A 17,483-nucleotide genomic window follows, 5' to 3' on the forward strand; every position below is an offset into this window, starting at 1 on the left:
TCGTTCCTGATTCGCATGCCGGATGGTTCAGTGCGTCGCCGCAATCGGCGCGCCCTTCGCCGACTTCCACGCTCGCAGCCACACAGTACACACATGCCAGATCCTCAACAGTCTTCCGAGGATGACTTTGTGGAGCTGCCGCAGATCACGCCCTCTCCATCGCCACCCATGGCCACGCTTGCAGATCAGCCGGTGGTTCTTGACCCACCGTTGAGGCGATCAACCCAAACTCGTCGCAAGCCCATTAGACTGGACTTATAACACCGTTCATATGTTCAAAAAGTTACACACTTCTGTATTATAACCTGTTGTTGTTTATCGTTCCAGATATCGTCTGACTGGACCACTGTTCAAGTTTTTTTTTTTCATTCGCATTCATGTTCTGTTATGGTACAACCTTGTTCATGTGACGCACCCGACATCGCCCCATGTAAATAGTTACGTCATATGCACATGCTGTACACAACACACACACACTCTTAGATGCACTCACGACACGGTTATATTTATTACCACGTAGGCACATATCTTTGTAAAAAGGGGGGATGTCATGATATTCAAACACACACATCATGATGGACACACCAACAGACAAATCAGAACACACAACACCACAACCAATCACACACAAAGACAGGAACCATATAAAAGCACGAACACAACACCTGGTGGACAGTAGGTCTGGGGACAAGGACACGGACACAACTTGTTTTAACATCACAAACAGGGAATCCCCACGTGCAGAGTATCAAGACAAAACTGTACATAGAAAGTTTAAATAAAATAGCGTTGTACCATATCCAACTGTGTTGGCTCATCTGTGTGTCAGAACGCCCAAAACCACACTCTCCTCCCTTCAGCTGCTAAGCTCCCCAGGTCCTGGGGCACCCTGTCCACAATTAAACCTGAAAAACCTGTTCATCTGAATCAATGGCTGCTAGGCTTATTAAAATATGCAAATTGATAACCTGATTTCAGGAAGTGGATTGGATGCCTGTCCTTTGTCCCACCTCCATTAAATTAAAAAGTGCATGGATCAAATGAGGGCTCAGGACAGATTAAAAAGAAATCCTAACTTCCATACTTCAGAGTTCAGACAGCTAGAGTCTCCGTTATTGGGATTATGTTCCCACGCCGGTGTAAAAACTGTGGACTTTCACGCCAGATAAACTGACATGAAAGGGCCACATATTCCCAGCATGAAAGGGCCACATATTCCCAGCCCTGCAGGGAGCTAGCAAGGACCAGGTCTAAATCTAGCCGCTTTTGCTTCAGTGGCCACGCCGTGCTCCATGGCGGACTCGGACCGCAGAGCTGGATCCTGAAATTAAACCCCCCGATCGGCCGCGCGCCCGACCCTGACCACCCGCAGAAACATTCCCCGGCCGTGTATCAGGCCCCCCCCTGCCCTCCGATCGGCTCGCCCCCGACCAGGACAGCTGCGGACTGAATCTGCAGTAGCCCCGTGAGCAACTGGCAATAGCAGGTTAGTTCCACGCCGTCTGGAACTCGGCCGGTCGGGGGCGGAGAATGGTGGAGCGGGCCTCCAGCAATGGCCTCAGGTAGGTCCTAGGTGGCGCGGCGTATTCTCCGAGTACGCCGCTTTTCGGGGCCCACAGAATTGGTGAACCGGCGCCAGTCCCGATTCCCTGGAGGAAATTGGATTCTCCGCCCCAGCGCCGGCCGCGATTTCGGCCTCAGGATGCGGAGAATCCAGTCTCTTGTTTTATATATATATATATAAAGCAGCACGGTGGGCAGCACAGTAGCAATGTTGCTTCACAGCTCCAGTGTCCCAGGTTCGATTCCCAGCTTGGGTCACTGTCTGCGTGGAGTCTGCACGTTCTCCCTGTGTCTGCGTGGGTTTCCTCCAGGTGCTCCGGTTTCCTCCCACAAGTCCCGAAAGACATGCTGTTAGATCATTTTGATATTCTGAATTCTCCCTCCGTGTACCCGAGCAGGCATCGGAACGTGGCGATTGGGGGCTTTCACAGTAACTTCACTGCAGTGCAAGTGTAAACCTACTTGTGACAATAAAGATTATTATTATATATAGTCAACTATAATTCTGTTTGTCTGTAAGGCACTACTTTATCAAAGCTGCACGCTTATGTTTGTAATGGCTCTTCTTTACATTTCTTTTCCTTTTTAAAAAAAATATACTTTTGGTCAATTTTAGCAAATTTTTCAACAAAACCCCCCCTTACAGAAAAAAGAAAAGCATAGAACACACAGATCAACATCGTACACTTATATCGTGAATTCCCCCAATGTACAAACCCCCCCCATGAAATAAAAATAAACACATACCCAAAACCTCCCCCTCCTCCCCCCCTGGGTTGCTGCTGCTGCTGACCACCTCCTAACGTTCCGCTAGAAAGTCTCTGAACGGTTGCCACCGCCTGAAGAACCCTTGCACAGACCCTTGCAAGGCAAACTTTACCCTCTCCAATTTAATGAACCCTGCCATGTCGCTGTACATTTCTTTCTCAAGAACACAGTAACATTTCTTCTTCACCTTCCTCTCTTTTGAGAAATCAAAATACTTTTTCAATGCTCATGGGGCCAAGTGCAGAGGTTTTAATTATTGGAATAAACCTCTGTGGAAAGATGAAGCTGTTGTGTAGATGAGATTCCAATCCAATCTTCAAGGAACTTCACTAAGTGTAGTTTTAAGATGCTGACAGTCAATATTTCTTTAGTTACATCAGCTTCCAGAGAAGGAGTTGTGATTTGTTCTAAAGAATTGTAAACGTTTATTGGAGCACTGAGTAAATATGGCTTGTATCATTTAACAGAACTGGAGCAGAGCTTTGAGAGTAGAGGTCATATGACAACAGGTGAGTATATATCTGCAGCAGTTTATAGAGACATGCTTGCCTCAGGCTATTCCACCTCAAATTCCAGCCAAATGATATCCTGCACTACTAGATTCCTCAATATGATCATTCTATTCCCAATGACAACACCAGTTAATGTTGGGGAATGGATTAAACAGCAATGCGTCAACTGTTCGGTGTTTGGCTCACAAATTGCAATTATGAGTAATTCTGGGAGGAGTTCTATACAACACAAAACTTGGTATGTTATGGCAGGGACTTTCTGTTTTGGTTGCTGATGTTTAACAAGAAGTTCAGTGGAAACCTCATTCTGCTCAGGTTATGAGGACGGAGCGGGAGCAGCTGTAAAGAAATCCCTGCTCTACAGCAATGGTCAGGCTGCCAGTGGCAATCACAAGTGCCCTTTAAAGGTTTATTGACAGCCCAAACTTGGGAATGATGAAAGTCATTGAATCATAGAATACCGACAGTGCAAAAGGAGGCCATTCAACCCATTACGTCTGCACGAACCCTCCAAAAGAGCACTCCACCCAGGCCCACCCCCCGCCCCCCTATCCCTGTAACTCCACCTAACCTTTGACACTAAGAAACCCAAGCACGCGGAGGAAACCCACGCAGAAACGGGGAGAATATGGAAACTCCAGGCAGAGTTTCCCGGAATCGAACCTGGGTCATGTACAAGACATGTGGAGTATAAATATCTGGGTAATATTTGGCATGAAAACCAGTGAATCATATAACACATTGATGGACAACCTGCAGCCTGGAGGCAACATGCGGTCCATTTGGGTTTTGAGTGTGGCCATCGAGGATTCTGTTTACCACTGCCCATGTGCAGAGTTGCCACATTCCCCTGATTTCCATCTGCATAGTTTTTCTCCTACTGGCATGACTGAAGTGATATGCGCGTAAAGCAAGGGCAAGTAAAGTGAGGTTCGTGCTGATTGCACACAACATTGACTGTGAGAGCCGTGTGCTCCCTCTGCATCCAAAGGGTAAATATGTATTTTGTTTTTACCATTTGACGTTGATGACAGTTTTATTAATATATTAATGATTAAGCACTTCTATAACTTGTTATGAAATATTCAGGAGGTATTAAATGTATTCAACCTTATTCATATGGTCATGGTTAGTCAACAAGACCAACTTCAATCTTACGGCCCACTAAATGAAGGAAAGCCACTCATGTGGCCTACTCACTAGCCTGGGTGGCCCATCAATTATAACAGAGCATGATAAGACGAAAATGAATTTGTTCTGATTTCAAGGACCTCGAGGGCCGGGATTCTCCCATGCCGGCGGGAGAACCGGCGCCAACCACTCCGGCGTTAACAGCCCCCGAAAATGTGGAATTCTCCGCATTTTCGGGGGCTAGGTGGATGCTGGAGGAATTGCCGCCACTCCAACCGGCGCCGACGGGACTGCGCAAGTTTATGCATGCACCGAAGGGCCGGTGTGATCTCACGCATGCGCGGAACCGCCGGCGTGGTTCCGCGCATGCGCAGACCGGCTGGCGTATTCTGGCGCATGCGCAGGGGGTTGTCTGCTCTGTCCCCCGAGGACCATCCCAGCCGACATACCTGCCAGATCCCGCCGTGTGGGACCATGTCTAACCCACGCCGGCGGGACAGGCCAAAAACGGACGGCCGCTCGGCCCATCGGGGCCCGGAGAATTGCCGGTGAGGCCGCTGTCAACAGCCCCCGACCCGCGTGGCGCGAACTCCACCCCTGCCCGAAAACGGGCGCCGGAGAATACGGTGGCCTGCGTCAGGGCGGCGGGGTAGAATTCCCGCCCCCCCCCCCGGGATTCTCTGACTCGACGGGGGTCGGAGAAACCCGCCCTCAAATGTGATAGTGGCCACCCACCTCTGATTGTCATTTTGACCACTGTGGACCATACCTAATTATTAACTTCATGGCTGGTGGTTCCCAATGAGTTGGTTTCTTGCATCAATAATAGGTCTGATTGAAGTATTGTGTCTTGGTTGGAGTGGGTGGAGGAGGTGAGAAACCGAGGAGTAAGAGACTTCAGTGATGTGAAGAGACAAGAGAAGCTGGGATCGTTCTTATTATAGCAGCAAAGGTTGAGGGGGAACCTAATCGGGATGTTCAAAATTCAGAGAAGTTTTGATGAACCAAATAAGTAGAAACTGTATTCACTCCTAGAACGATCGGTAACCAGGAGGACACAAATTTAAAGGAACCAGACGGGAGGTAAGGAACATTTTTTGACAATGTGATTTTCTATGAACTGGAATGCATCGTCTGAAAGGGCAGTGGAAAAAGATTTATTGGCAACATTCAAAAGGGAACTGGATATTTTGGAAACTGTGGGAGAGTGGAACTAATTGGAAAGCTCTTTCAAAGAGGCAGTACAGGTACGATGGGCCAAATGGTCTCCTATTATGCTGTACAGTTCTCTGATTTGGGGAAAGTGTTTGCTGTTTATACTGGTTTTATGGCAAGGGAGACATTTAGTGAGCTAGACTTCTCACTCATTTTTAGTCAATGGGCTTAAACTGGTTGATTAGTGTTGGAGGTTTTAGTGCCTCATACAGGACTATATGGATTAATGTTTTTAGATCGTATATGGGATATGTCTATGATGCTTTATGGTAGAAAGAGACTCGCATGCCAGCCAGGACAAAGTGTCATTTTAGATTTGGTTTCATTTTTACTTCAGCTCTGTAACAGCAGAAAATAAAAAGAAAGCTGAATTCAAAACACACCAAATTTCTCTAAGTCTGGTTAGATTTACGTTCCCATTTGGGCTGAAGCTACTGCTCCAAACATTCACCTACCTGCAAATATAAGTTAATCAAAACATTTAATACGATTTAATAAGAAAATGACAATGGAAATGGGGTTCCTGATTCACTTACTGGTTGATCTAGTTCTTCTGTTTTACAGATGCAGAAAGAGCACACAGAAGCCTGGTTGGCTGCTGTAATTTCCTTGTCCAATGCTGAGGTATAAAACGCACACAGCACTTTTATCTCTGGCATCCAGAACCATTTCTGATTTGCGGCTCCATAACTGTACCCTTTATACTTCTGTGGTAAGATATCAAAAATATTACGTTGAGGAAACCTAAATTCAGATAAACGGAGATCTTTGCAGCTGCCATTACAAAAGTAGAACCTTTGAAGATACAATGGATATCTGCTGGGGTTGACTCTTGCCACTGGGTCAGGAGATCAAGTTTTCAAGCCCCACTCCTGAGACGTGAACATATAATCTTGGCAAGAATATCAGCCAGAACTCCCCCAGCTCTTCTCTATCAAGAGCCACAGGATCTCTTATCCTACCCTAGTGGGCTGGTGAGGCCTCACTTTCACATCTTATTTGGAAAATAGCACTTCTGACAGTTTAGATTACATTCTCAAGTTTCTATATTGGGACTGGAACCCACAGCCTTCCAACAGAGATAAGGGTGCTATCCACTGAGCCACAGTGAGCACATGTGGCAGCCAATCTGTGTATAAGCTGCTTATAGTGATGATGTTTTTTTTTTCTTAAATATTTTTATTTTCCTCCTTTTTCACATTTTCTTCCAAGTGTGCACCCACCAACAGTAAAAATAAGCAGTAACGAATATAATGTCAATCCCCATGTCAACAACAACAATCCCATCCTCCCACCAAACCCCAAACAACTGCCCGCATGCTAACATAAACAAATAACAAAAAGGAATCAGGAATCACCCATAGTCACCATTAACACACACAATCCCCCTCCCCCCCGATCCTCCCAAAACCCCTCCCAATAATGTTTGATGTTATCCAATTCTTGAAAGTTCATAATAAATAACGCCCATGACTTGTAGAACCCCTCCATCCTTCCCCTCAGTTCAAACTTAACCTTCTCAAGAGTCAGGAATTCCAACAGGTCCCCCCGCCACGTCAGGGCACAGGGTGGGGAGGTTGCACTCCATCCCAACAGGATTAGCCTTCAGACAATCAACGAGGGGAAGGCTACAAAATCTGCCTCCGCACCCGTTTCTAACCCCGGCTGGTCCGACACCCCGAATATGGCCCCCGAGGGCCCAGGTCCAGTTTCACGTGCACCACTTTAGAGATTACCCGAAAAACCTCCTTCCAGTAATCCTCCAGCTTTGGACAAGACCAAAACATATGAACGTGATTTGTGGGCCCCTCCCGCAACGTTCACACACATCTTCTATCCTCTCAAAGAGCCGGCTCATCCTTGCCCTTGTGAGGTGTGCTCTATATACCACCTTCAGCTGTATCAGCCCCAACCTCGTGCACAAGGTGGAGGTGTTCACTCTCCGGAGCACCACACACCAGAACCCCTCCTCCATATCCTCTCCCAACTCTTCCTCCCACTTTGCTTTGATCCCTTCCAGTGGTGCCTTCTCCTCTTCCAAAACAGCTATAGTGATGATGGTTGAGGGTTAAATACTGAACACCAAGATAACTTAGCACTTTTCTTTGGTTAGCACTGTTGCTTCACAGTGCCAGGGGTGCGGGTTCAATTCCCGGCTTGGGTCACTGTGTGTGCGGAGTCTGCACGTTCTCCCAGTATCTGCATGGGTTTCCTCCGGGTGCTCCAGTTTCCTCCCACAAGTCCCGAAAGACGTGCTGTTAGGTGGATTGGACATTCTGAATTCTCCCTCTGTGTATCCGAACAGGCGCCGGAGTGTGGCGACTAGGGAATTTTCACAGTAACTTCATTGCAATGTTAATGTGAGCCAACTTGTGACACTAATAAAGGGTATAATTGTTATGAGGTTCCTTATATTCATCCCCCACTGTTGCAATGAAGTGTCAGCATTGGTTGTGTACTCGAGTCTCTGGAGCAGGATCTGAATGCACAGCCTTCTAACTCAGGCGCAAGAATATTACCTCTGAGAGAAGTCTCACTATGATAGACTCAGCTCCATTATAAACTCCTATTCTCCTCTGTATTTTGCATAGTGCCTAAAGTAAGCCACTGTGGGGCTACCCCATCCACACTAGCACTAACGTCTGCAACACCGCAAAGTGGAAATCTTGAGAATAAAGGTACTCTTGATGTAACTGCAATATTTAACTGTACATGACTGTCACTGCACCGAGCAGTTTAAGCCTACCATTTGTTATTTTTTGGCATGGGTCTGTTTGGTTGGCACAGAGTAATATATTTTGCACTAGTCATATGTATTCAGGTTTCATTATAATTGCACAGTTTTCAAAAGTTCAGTAGTGAATGGAATAGTTAAAATGATGCTGACCTGGAGGATAATCGAACATCCCTGAATTTCCACCGCACTCTTGCCATCACCCAATTTAATTTGGGGCATTGAGACTGCGAGAACCAGGTCAGGATTACCCATTAAATGGAAGGTTCTGTTGAGTCAATGCACAAGGTTTGAATTGTTTTCCTCTGTAGTAAGAGCCTGACTTTGTTGCATCACACGGGCTCAGCTTTGAGTTAGCAAGGCAGATCTTTCTCTCCTTCAGTTCAGAGTAAACATTAGAATATAAGAAAGAGGAGCTGGAGTCGGACATGTAGCCCTTCAAGCCTGTTCTGCCATTTAGTAAGATCAGGGCTGAGCTTTTATATCAACTTTAGTTTCTTGTATTCATCTTTGATTCCCTTAATACAGGTCCACAGGTCACTGAAAGGGGCAACACAGGTGGAGAAGGTAGTCAAGAAGGCATACGGCATGCTTGCCTTCATTGGCCGGGGCATTGAGTATAATTGGCAAGTCATGTTGTAGCTGTACAAAACCTTAGTTAGGCCACACTTGGGGTATCGTGTTCAATTCTGGTCGCCACAGAAGGATGTGGAGGCTTTAGAGAGGGTGCAGAAGAGATTTACCTGAATGTTGCCTGGTATGGAGGGCATTAGCTATGAGGAGCGGTTGAATAAACTCGGTTTGTTCTCACTGGAACGACGGAGGTTGAGGGGCGACCTGATAGAGGTCTACAAAATTATGAGGGGCAAAGACAGAGTGGATAGTCAGAGGCTTTTCCCCAGGGTAGAGGGGTCAATTACTAGGGGGCATAGGTTTAAGGTGAGAGGGGCAAGGTTTAGAGTAGATGTACAAGGCAAGTTTTTTACACAGAGGGTAGTGGGTGCCTGGAACTCGCTACCGGAGGAGGTGGCGGAAGCAGGGACGATAGTGACATTTAAGGGGCATCTTGACAAATACATGAATAGGATGGGAATAGAGGGATACGGACCCAGGAAGTGTAGAAGATTATAGTTTAGTCGGGCAGCATGGTCGGCACGGACTTGGAGGGCCGAAGGGCCTGTTCCTGTGCTGTACATTTCTTTGTTCTTTGTTTGTTTAGTGTCCAAACATCTATTGATCTATTTTTGAATGTACTCAATGACTGAGCACCTGCAGAAGCCCAAAGATTCACAGCCCTCTGAAAGAAGAAATGTCACCTCATCTTAGACCTAAATATCCAACCCCTGATCCTGAGACCATAATCCTCAGCTCTGGAATCGACAGTCCTGTGGAACAATCCTCAGCATCTAGCCTGTCTAGTTCTCGACGTTTACATTCTTTTCTACCTGTTGTTCTCTCTCAGTGTCCAGCGTTGGAAGATGTCATCAGCTTTCTTCTCTACCAGCGTAACCTCTGTGCCTGGTTGGGCGCTCACCCCAGGAACTCCCACCACAAGCCAAGGACAGTTGCAGTTTATGATGTGTCCATCCTGGAACTGAAACTGCTGCTGGTGTATTTGTTGTGGTTTCAGAGACTTAGGTTGTGGCCTGTGGATGAATGCGATCTGTCAGTTGCATCAGTTACGTTAAAAAAAGATCTTCCTCGAAACGTTGGGCATTCCAGAACAACACAACTGGCCTCATGGAGAGTTGAGGCTGTGTTTGCCCCAGAAAGCCCACCAAAACTGGAAAGCAAGTGAGGCTAGGACCTTGTTGGAAGGAGAGAGATTGGGATAAGCTCCCAACACCAGATTTGCTTTGTTCTTCAATGGGCTGGCTGGATATCAGTGTCTAGTGTGTCCAGGGAGGCAGACTTCAAGATTATGGAAGTGATATTTAAATGCAGGAGTTGGTGGTGGTGGAGGGATCGTCAGCTACATAGTGGTCCGGGAAAAATGTTTTTATAATTGTGTAAATGTGGACCAATTACATCGGAGATCTATGGCGATGGGTGTTGGGGGCTCTGGCTATACAAGCACGAGTGCAGTTTGCATTAACAGCTATCAGTGGGCACAATCCAGCAATTATACCCTGATGGACATCATGGTGGCACAGTGGTTAGCACTGCTGCCTCACAGCAGCACACCAGGGACCTGGGGTGAATTCTGGCTTTGGGTGATTGGAGTTTGCATATTCTCCCCATATCTGCATGGGTTTCCTCCAACTGCTCCGGTTTTGTCCCACAGTCCAAAGATGTGCAGCTTAGGTGGATTGGCCATGCTAAATTGCCCCTTATGGATAGGGCAGTGGAGTGGGCCTAGGTAGGGTGTTCTTTAAAGGGTCAGTGCAGACTTGATGGGCCGAATGGCCTCCTTCTGCAGTGTAGGGATTCTATGACGTGTGCTGATTTTAGGCCTGGTTAATAATATATTTTAAATAACAACAGTATTAACTTTTTAAATTGTGATTAAAGGTAACAAAAAAAAATATTTCAACAAGACAATCAATACATTACCACATCTAAATCATTTTACTGAGCAAAGTAGGCCTGGAGAATTTCCATTTGCCTGGCACATTGGTCTTCCTGAACTAGAGGCCTCCAGTTACACATTTAAGAGGGGTTAGTGAATGAAACTCCAAGTGCACTCATTGACACTGCTGGAATTAATCCGCATAAAACTGTGTCGCTACTGGCAAAGAATGCTGGTAACCATCCCATTGCTTACTCAGCTAGGTCAGCCCTTGCCATTAAAGCAATGTCTTGAACGACAAGCCAAGTGGGAAGAATCTCGTTTTCCCATTTCAAGCCCATTCTTCTATAATTGAACAGACAAGATGGCCTGTCATTAACAGTGTTCTGGCTAATACTAGTGTGACTGATCAAGCATTTTTTGGCGATGCCTTCTAAACCGGCAACCTCCACTACCCAGGGAGGAGAGGACAGCAGCTGGCTTGGAGCATCAAGTTCCACTCCTTGTCACATACCATCCCAACTTGGAACTTTATTGCCACTCCTTGTCATTGGTTCAAAGTCCAGGGGCGGGATTCTTCGGAAGCCGGCGGGGCGGGCAACTCCAGCGCGAAGGAGTGGCGTGAACCACTCCGGCATCGGGCCGCCCCGAAGGTGCGGAATCCTCCGCACCTTCAGGGGCTAGGCCGGCCCCAGAGTGGTTTGCGCTGCGCCGGCCGAGGCGGAAGGGGCTTGGCGCCACGCCAACCGACGGCGAAGGGCCTCCGCCGGCCGGCGCGTGTTGGCGCATGCGCGGGTGCGCCAGCGTCTGCTGGCATCATCCCACCACATGCGCAGGGGGGGGTTTGTCTCCGCACCGGCCATGGCGGACCGGTACACCAGACCGCGCGGAGGAATAGAGTGCACCCATGGCACAGGCCCACCCGCAGATCGGTGGGCTCCGATCGCAGGCCAGGCCACCATGGGGGCACCCCCCGGTGCCAGATCCTCCCTTGCCCCTCCGAGGACCCCAGAGGCTGCCCGCGCAGCCAGGTCTCGCCGGTAAGTACCTGTCGTAACATACACCGGCAGGACCGGACAAAAACAGGCTGCCACTCGGACCATCGCGGGCCGGAGAATCGTCGGGGGAGGACTGCTGCCTACGGCCCCCGACCGGCGCGATTCCCGCCCCCGCCAAATCCCCGGCGCCGGAGAATTCGGCAGCCGGCGGGGGCGGGATTCACGCCGCCCCCCGGCGATTCTCTGACCCGGCGGGGGGTCTGAGAATTCCGCCCCAGGTGAGCATCATGAATACCTTCACAACATGGACTGCAATATGGTTCAAAAAGAAGACCCAGCAGCATTTCTTTTGCAACTACAAACAAGCAATAAACATTGGCCTTGCCAATGACGCTTATCATAGATATCCTGAGAAGGAAATTAAAACAGAAATGATGGATCCATCTCATTAGCTATCTCGTTATCAAAGAAGTGGTGATTAACCTGTATTTATTGTATAAATCAACGTTCGTGAAAGACCTCCCATCTTCTTGCTGAGAGACTTCATCATCATCGAATGCTTTTAAATTTCTTTCCCATGGATAATGGTCCTTGGAGTGCTGAGCTTCGAGAGCTAGATGGGCTCTGGTATGTGAGTCACTGGAAAATACAGATAAAGTATGGCTGCACTTTTTGAAACAAAGCCTAATTTATATAGTGTCACCCTATATTTCCTTGGAAGAAGCAGTCAGTATTGAGACATATTAAAAATCCTGTCACATTGCGCCTGAGGAAGAAATTGTTCACTATCTGAACAGCATATCTCAACTTATTTTCTCCAGCGCACATAAATATTATTGGGGAGTCAGCGAGGCAGTGGGGGCATGCATTTGTTGGGGGTGAGGGCAGGAGAGAGACTCAGAAACGGCAGGAATGCAGAGGTCCTCCGGAATTTCACGCAGCTCATTACTATTCATTTTTATTAGTCAACTGGTGGGTGGGAAAGCCAACAACACAAAATGACAACTGAGGATGAGGAAACATTGTTTGGGAGGCAGCGGCAGAGCGGTATTGTCACTGGACTAGTAATCAAGAGACCAAGAGTAATGCTCTGGTGACCCAGGTTCGAATCCTCCTACGGCAAATGGTGAAATACGAATTCATTCAAAAATCTGGAATTAAAAGTCCAATGATGACCATAAAGCAATTGCTGTAAATCCCATCAGGATCATAAATGTCCTTCAGGGAAGAAAATCTGTTGTCCTACATTAGGGGCGAGATTCTCCGACCCCCCGCCGGGTCGGAGAATCGCCGGGGGCTGGCGTGAATCCCGCCCCCGCAGGTTGCCGAAGTCTCCGACACCGGATATTCGGCAGGGGCGGGAATCGCAGCACGCCGGTTGGCGGGCCACCCCCCGCGATTCTCCGGCCTGGATGGGCCGAAGTCCCGCCGCTAAAATGCCTGTCCCGCCGGCGTAAATTAAACCACCTACCTTACCGGCGGGACAAGGCGGCGCAGGCGGGCTCTGGGGTCCTGGGGGGGGCGCGGGGCGATCAGGCCCACCGATCCGCGGGCGGGCCTGTGCCGTGGGGGCACTCTTTCCCTTCTGCCTCCGCCACGGTCTCCACCATGGCGGAGGCGGAAGAGACTCCCTCCACTGCGCATGCGCGGGAATGCCGTCAGCGGCCGCTAACGCTCCCACCCATGCGTCGCCCCGAGATGTCATTTCCGCGCCAGCTGGCGGGGCACCAAAGGCCTTTTCTGCCAGCTGGCGGGGCGGAAATTCGTCCGGCGCCAGCTTAGCCCCTCAAGGTTGGGGCTCGGCCCCCAAAGATGCGGAGCATTCCGCACCTTTGGGGCGGCGTGATGCCCGTCTGATTTGCGCCGTTTTGGGCGCCAGTCGGCGGACATCGCGCCGTTTCCGGAGAATATCGCACATGATTCCAGATCCACAGAAATGTAGTTGATTCTTAAATGTCCCCTCAGGGAAATGAATGCTGACACCCACATCCTAAAAAAAAATAAACAAAAAATTGTGGGTTGGTGGGAGAGTGAATCAGATCCCAATTGGGATGGAGTGGGGACTGGGAGAAATTCTGGGTCTGTTGAGAGGAAAAGTCAACATTCTAGTCTATATTCAACTGACTCTGCAAAATTAGAGGAACACAGCCTCATTAACATATTTAAATGACAGAGCCACCCTTCCAGAGTGGGTTACTCTGACACCCCTCAAACCCACCATAATTAAAATGGGAACAAACACGTTGGTGGTTGTTTTGTTATGCTCGTGACGTAGCATAAGCTGCTTCCTTGATGTGCACTCTGACAAAGGAAGGTTCAGACTTGGAGATAGCTTTAACACGTTTATTAAACTATTAACAATTCTCCTACTTGGATTCGACGCTACTGTTAATCCTGATGTAGCTCCTCAGACTGACTAACCAGTCTGCTCCAATCCACGTGGTGGGAGTAATGTTCAATTAACCCTGTGTCTGTACTCACTGAGAGTCTCCACTGGAAAGAGACTGAGCATGTGTGATGTGTCCTTTTATATGGGTTGGTGTAATGCCCTCCTGTGGTAGTGTCACCTCTGTGTGTATCGTGAATGCCCATTGGTCGTGTCCCATCTTACTGACCTATTGGTTGACTGTCTGTGTGTCGGGTTTCTGGTGTTCCTCTAGTGTCTGCTAGGTGTAGTGTATGTACATGACCCTTTGTGTACTTACAGTGACGTATATCACCACATCCCCCCTTTTTTCGTGTTACATATTTTCTGTACAGTGTTAAAGAAAATTGAACAAACTAGGTAGATGAGTGATACTCTGTACAAGTTATGATAACAGTGATCATTAAACAATAAGTCCAAATCATATGCATGAGTCCAAAGTTCATTAATTATTATGGTCGAGTGGCTTTCTTGTTTGGTTGGTGAGTTGGGGATGTTGATGGTGGCATTGCTCTGTAAACGCCATCAGTGTCCCTGTGCTGAAGGAACCAAGAAGTGGTCACATCACTTTGTTGTCGGATTTGGACTCTTATTTCTTTCGATGCTTGTGGTGGTAATTCTTGATGGCATCTGTCCTGAAAGCCATGTTGCCTGTTGGTAGTGCAGCAAACGTGAATTGGTAAGGTGCATCGTCCTGTCATGGCATGTCATTGTACTGAGCTGAGCAGTAATAGTGTCCCTCATGGGCAGAGTTGTACCAGTCGTAGTTCCATTGGTGTTGTGTTTGTCGTGCTTGTTGTCTTTGTTGTCGCTTTTGGTACGCTTCTGAATGTTGCTATTGTCTTTGATGTTGTTGTTGTGTTGGTTGGTTTTGTTGTCGTGTTTGCTGCGCTCAAGGACCACACTCTGTGGATAATATGAGTCCTTCACACAGTTACTTGTGTTAGCGTGCTTTGTGGCATCTGCTGTCCCCTTGAGCGTGCCGTCACTTAGTTTGTGGCGCTCCCCGTCTGGAGTCATGTCCGGCTTACTGGAATCAGCTTTGGCTTGTCGATGCTCCCCGTCTGGAGTCTGGTCTGTTTCACCTGAGTCAGTTTTGGCCTGTCAATGCTCCCCGTCTGGAGCCCTTTCTGGTTCACCTGAATCAGCTTTGGTTTCTTGATGCTCCACGTCCGGAGTCATTTCAGGTTCACTTGAATCTTCTGAGGTTTCTTGATGCTCCATGTCCGAAGTCAAAACATTCAGAAATAGATTTGCTTGTGGAGAGGCTCGAGGGAATGAGGTTTGAAGTAACGTGGTGTCACCGGAGTCACCAGTAATCTCACTGTGCTTGTAGAGTGCCTCTGTACACACTAGCTGAGGTCTGTCATGTTGCACATCTGGGGCGACATTCTCCGACCCCCCGCCATGTCGGAGAATCGCCGGGGCTGGCGTGAATCCCGCCCCCGCCGGTTGCCGAAGTCTCCGGCACCAGAGATTCGGCGGGGGCGGGAATCGGGCCGCACCGGTTGGCGGGCCCCCCCGCTCGATTCTTCGGCCTGGATGGGCTGAAGTCCCGCCGATAAATTGCCTGTCCCGCCAGCGTAAATTAAATCACCTACCTTACCGGTGGGACAAGGTGGCGTGGGCAGGCTCCGGGGTCCTGGGGGGGGCGCGTGGGGTGATCTGGCCCCGGGGGGTGCCCCCACGGTGGCCTGGCCCGCGATCGGGGCCCACCGATCCGCGGGCGGGCCTGTGCCGTGGGGGCACTCTTTCCCTTCCGCCTCCGCCACGTTCGCCACCATGGCGGAGGCGGAAGAGACGCCCTCCATTGCGCATGCATGGGAAACTGTCAGCGGCGGCTGACGCTCCCGCGCATGCGCCGCCCCGAGATGTCATTTCCGCGCCGGCTGGCGGGGCAACAAAGGTCTTTTCCGCCAGCTGGCGGGGCGGAAATTCCTCCGACGTTGGCCTAGCCCCTCAATGTTGGGGCTCGGCCCCCAAAGATGCGGAGCATTCTGCACCTTTGGGGCGGCACAATGCCCGTCTGATTGGCGCCATTTTTGGCGCCAGTCGGCGGACATCGCGCCGTTTCGGGAGAATTTCGCCCCTGGTATGGGAAGTGGGATGCCGTCTTCACTGGTCGCACATACAGTGGGTAGAGCCTCAGTGTGTTCTTGTCGTTCACTTGAGCTGGATAGACTGTCAGCATCTTCTTCTTGTTCACTGGAGCGTAGTAGATTGTCATAGTCTGCTTGCTGTACACTTGAGCGTGGCAGACTGTCATAGTCTTTCTGTTGTTCACTTGAGCGTGGCAGACTTGCATTGTCTGCTCCTGGTTGCTCAGAGGAGGTTGCTAGACCCTCATGGTCTTGTTCATGCAAGGACTGCGCTTTGGAGTCTGGCATTGCTTCTATCGTGGAGGCTGTCCATGAGCTCGCTGTGGAGGCTTGTGTCACTCGAGTCACTTCTTGTGTGGAGACGTGCAGTTGTCTCGCTGTGGAGTCTTTCATCGCTTTCTGTGTGGAGGCTGGGATCCTTTGTGGTGCGTTGACCACTCTCTGTGTGGAGTCGGGGACCCTTCGCGGTGCATGGACTACTCTCTGTGTGGCAGCAGGCCGCTCTCTGTGGGCTTGTACCGCTCTCTGTCTCTTGGTGTCAGGCCGCAGCATAATCCTGCCCTCACGAGTCGGGATGTCATAACTGCTGGGCTGAAGATCCTCAAATCCGAAGAACTCGTCATCGGGGTCGTCAATATACAACACATCTAGTTGCGGGTCAGATTTGGCACTGGGGTAGCCACCTCCCAAGGTGAAAGCTTTGTTTGAGTCGTTGTCTTCCAAGACCATAACATCACGTTTTGTGTTGGAGCTGGCATTGGGCTCGCGATGTCCAAAGAAGAATTCAAGGTCTGAGTCATAGTCTTCAAGGACTGTATCATCTCTTCGGGCGGTGCTAACTGCTTGTTGCAGGGTTCTGCGGAGGTTACTTTCAGCTACTGGTCGAATTTCAGGCATTGTGCTGTCGTTCCAGGTGAAAGAATCTGGTTTTGAGGATTTAAACATTTTTTTCCATGTTTTGGGACATTTCCCCTTTAAGTGGGTGTGGTCCAAAGCCTCTGACATCATGACACTTGTGACGTAGTGCGTAGGAAGCGATTGCGCATGTGCAGATCGCTGTTCCTTTACTTGGGGCCTTGTTCTCAATTGCGCATGCGCGGCTTCTCAGTTGTTGCTGGTTGTCACTGTTCGCTGAGTTGAAACTATATGGCTTTAACAGTCCACTTCTGGAACCATGTTTTGTTATGCTCTTGACGTAGCATAAGCTGCTTCCTTGATGTGCACTCTGACAAAGGAAGGTTCAGACTTTTAGATAGCTTTGACACGTTTATTAAACTATTAACAATTCTCCTACTTGGATTCGACGCTACTGTTAATCCTGTTATAGCTAACCAGTCTGCTACAATCTATGTGGTGGGAGTAATGTTCAGTCAACCCTGTGTCTGTACTCACTGAGAGTCTCCACTGGAAAGAGACTGAGCATGTGTGATGTGTCCTTCTATATGGGTTGGTGTAATGCCCTCCTGTGATAGTATCACCTCTGTGTGTATCGTGAATGCCCATTGGTCATGTCCTATCTTACTGACCTA

The 17,483-nt window shown here is 49.0% G+C and overlaps 1 protein-coding gene across 3 annotated transcripts in view; it reads right to left on the reverse strand.

Annotated features, from left to right (window-relative positions):
* LOC140384491 (doublecortin domain-containing protein 1-like) overlaps positions 1–17,483 on the reverse strand; it is an 871,034-nt gene that overhangs the window by 123,125 nt on the left and 730,426 nt on the right. For all 3 annotated transcript variants that reach the window (XM_072466241.1, XM_072466242.1, XM_072466243.1), the window contains 4 exons: positions 11,914–12,069; positions 9,369–9,569; positions 8,077–8,191; positions 5,726–5,896 (listed from right to left, as the gene is read on the reverse strand). In XM_072466241.1, coding sequence (XP_072322342.1) covers positions 5,726–5,896; positions 8,077–8,191; positions 9,369–9,569; positions 11,914–12,069 — 643 coding nt within the window. The remainder of the gene's footprint in view (positions 1–5,725; positions 5,897–8,076; positions 8,192–9,368; positions 9,570–11,913; positions 12,070–17,483) is intronic.

This window comes from Scyliorhinus torazame, chromosome 10 (assembly GCF_047496885.1).
Source record: "Scyliorhinus torazame isolate Kashiwa2021f chromosome 10, sScyTor2.1, whole genome shotgun sequence".
Classification (NCBI taxonomy): domain Eukaryota; kingdom Metazoa; phylum Chordata; class Chondrichthyes; order Carcharhiniformes; family Scyliorhinidae; genus Scyliorhinus; species Scyliorhinus torazame.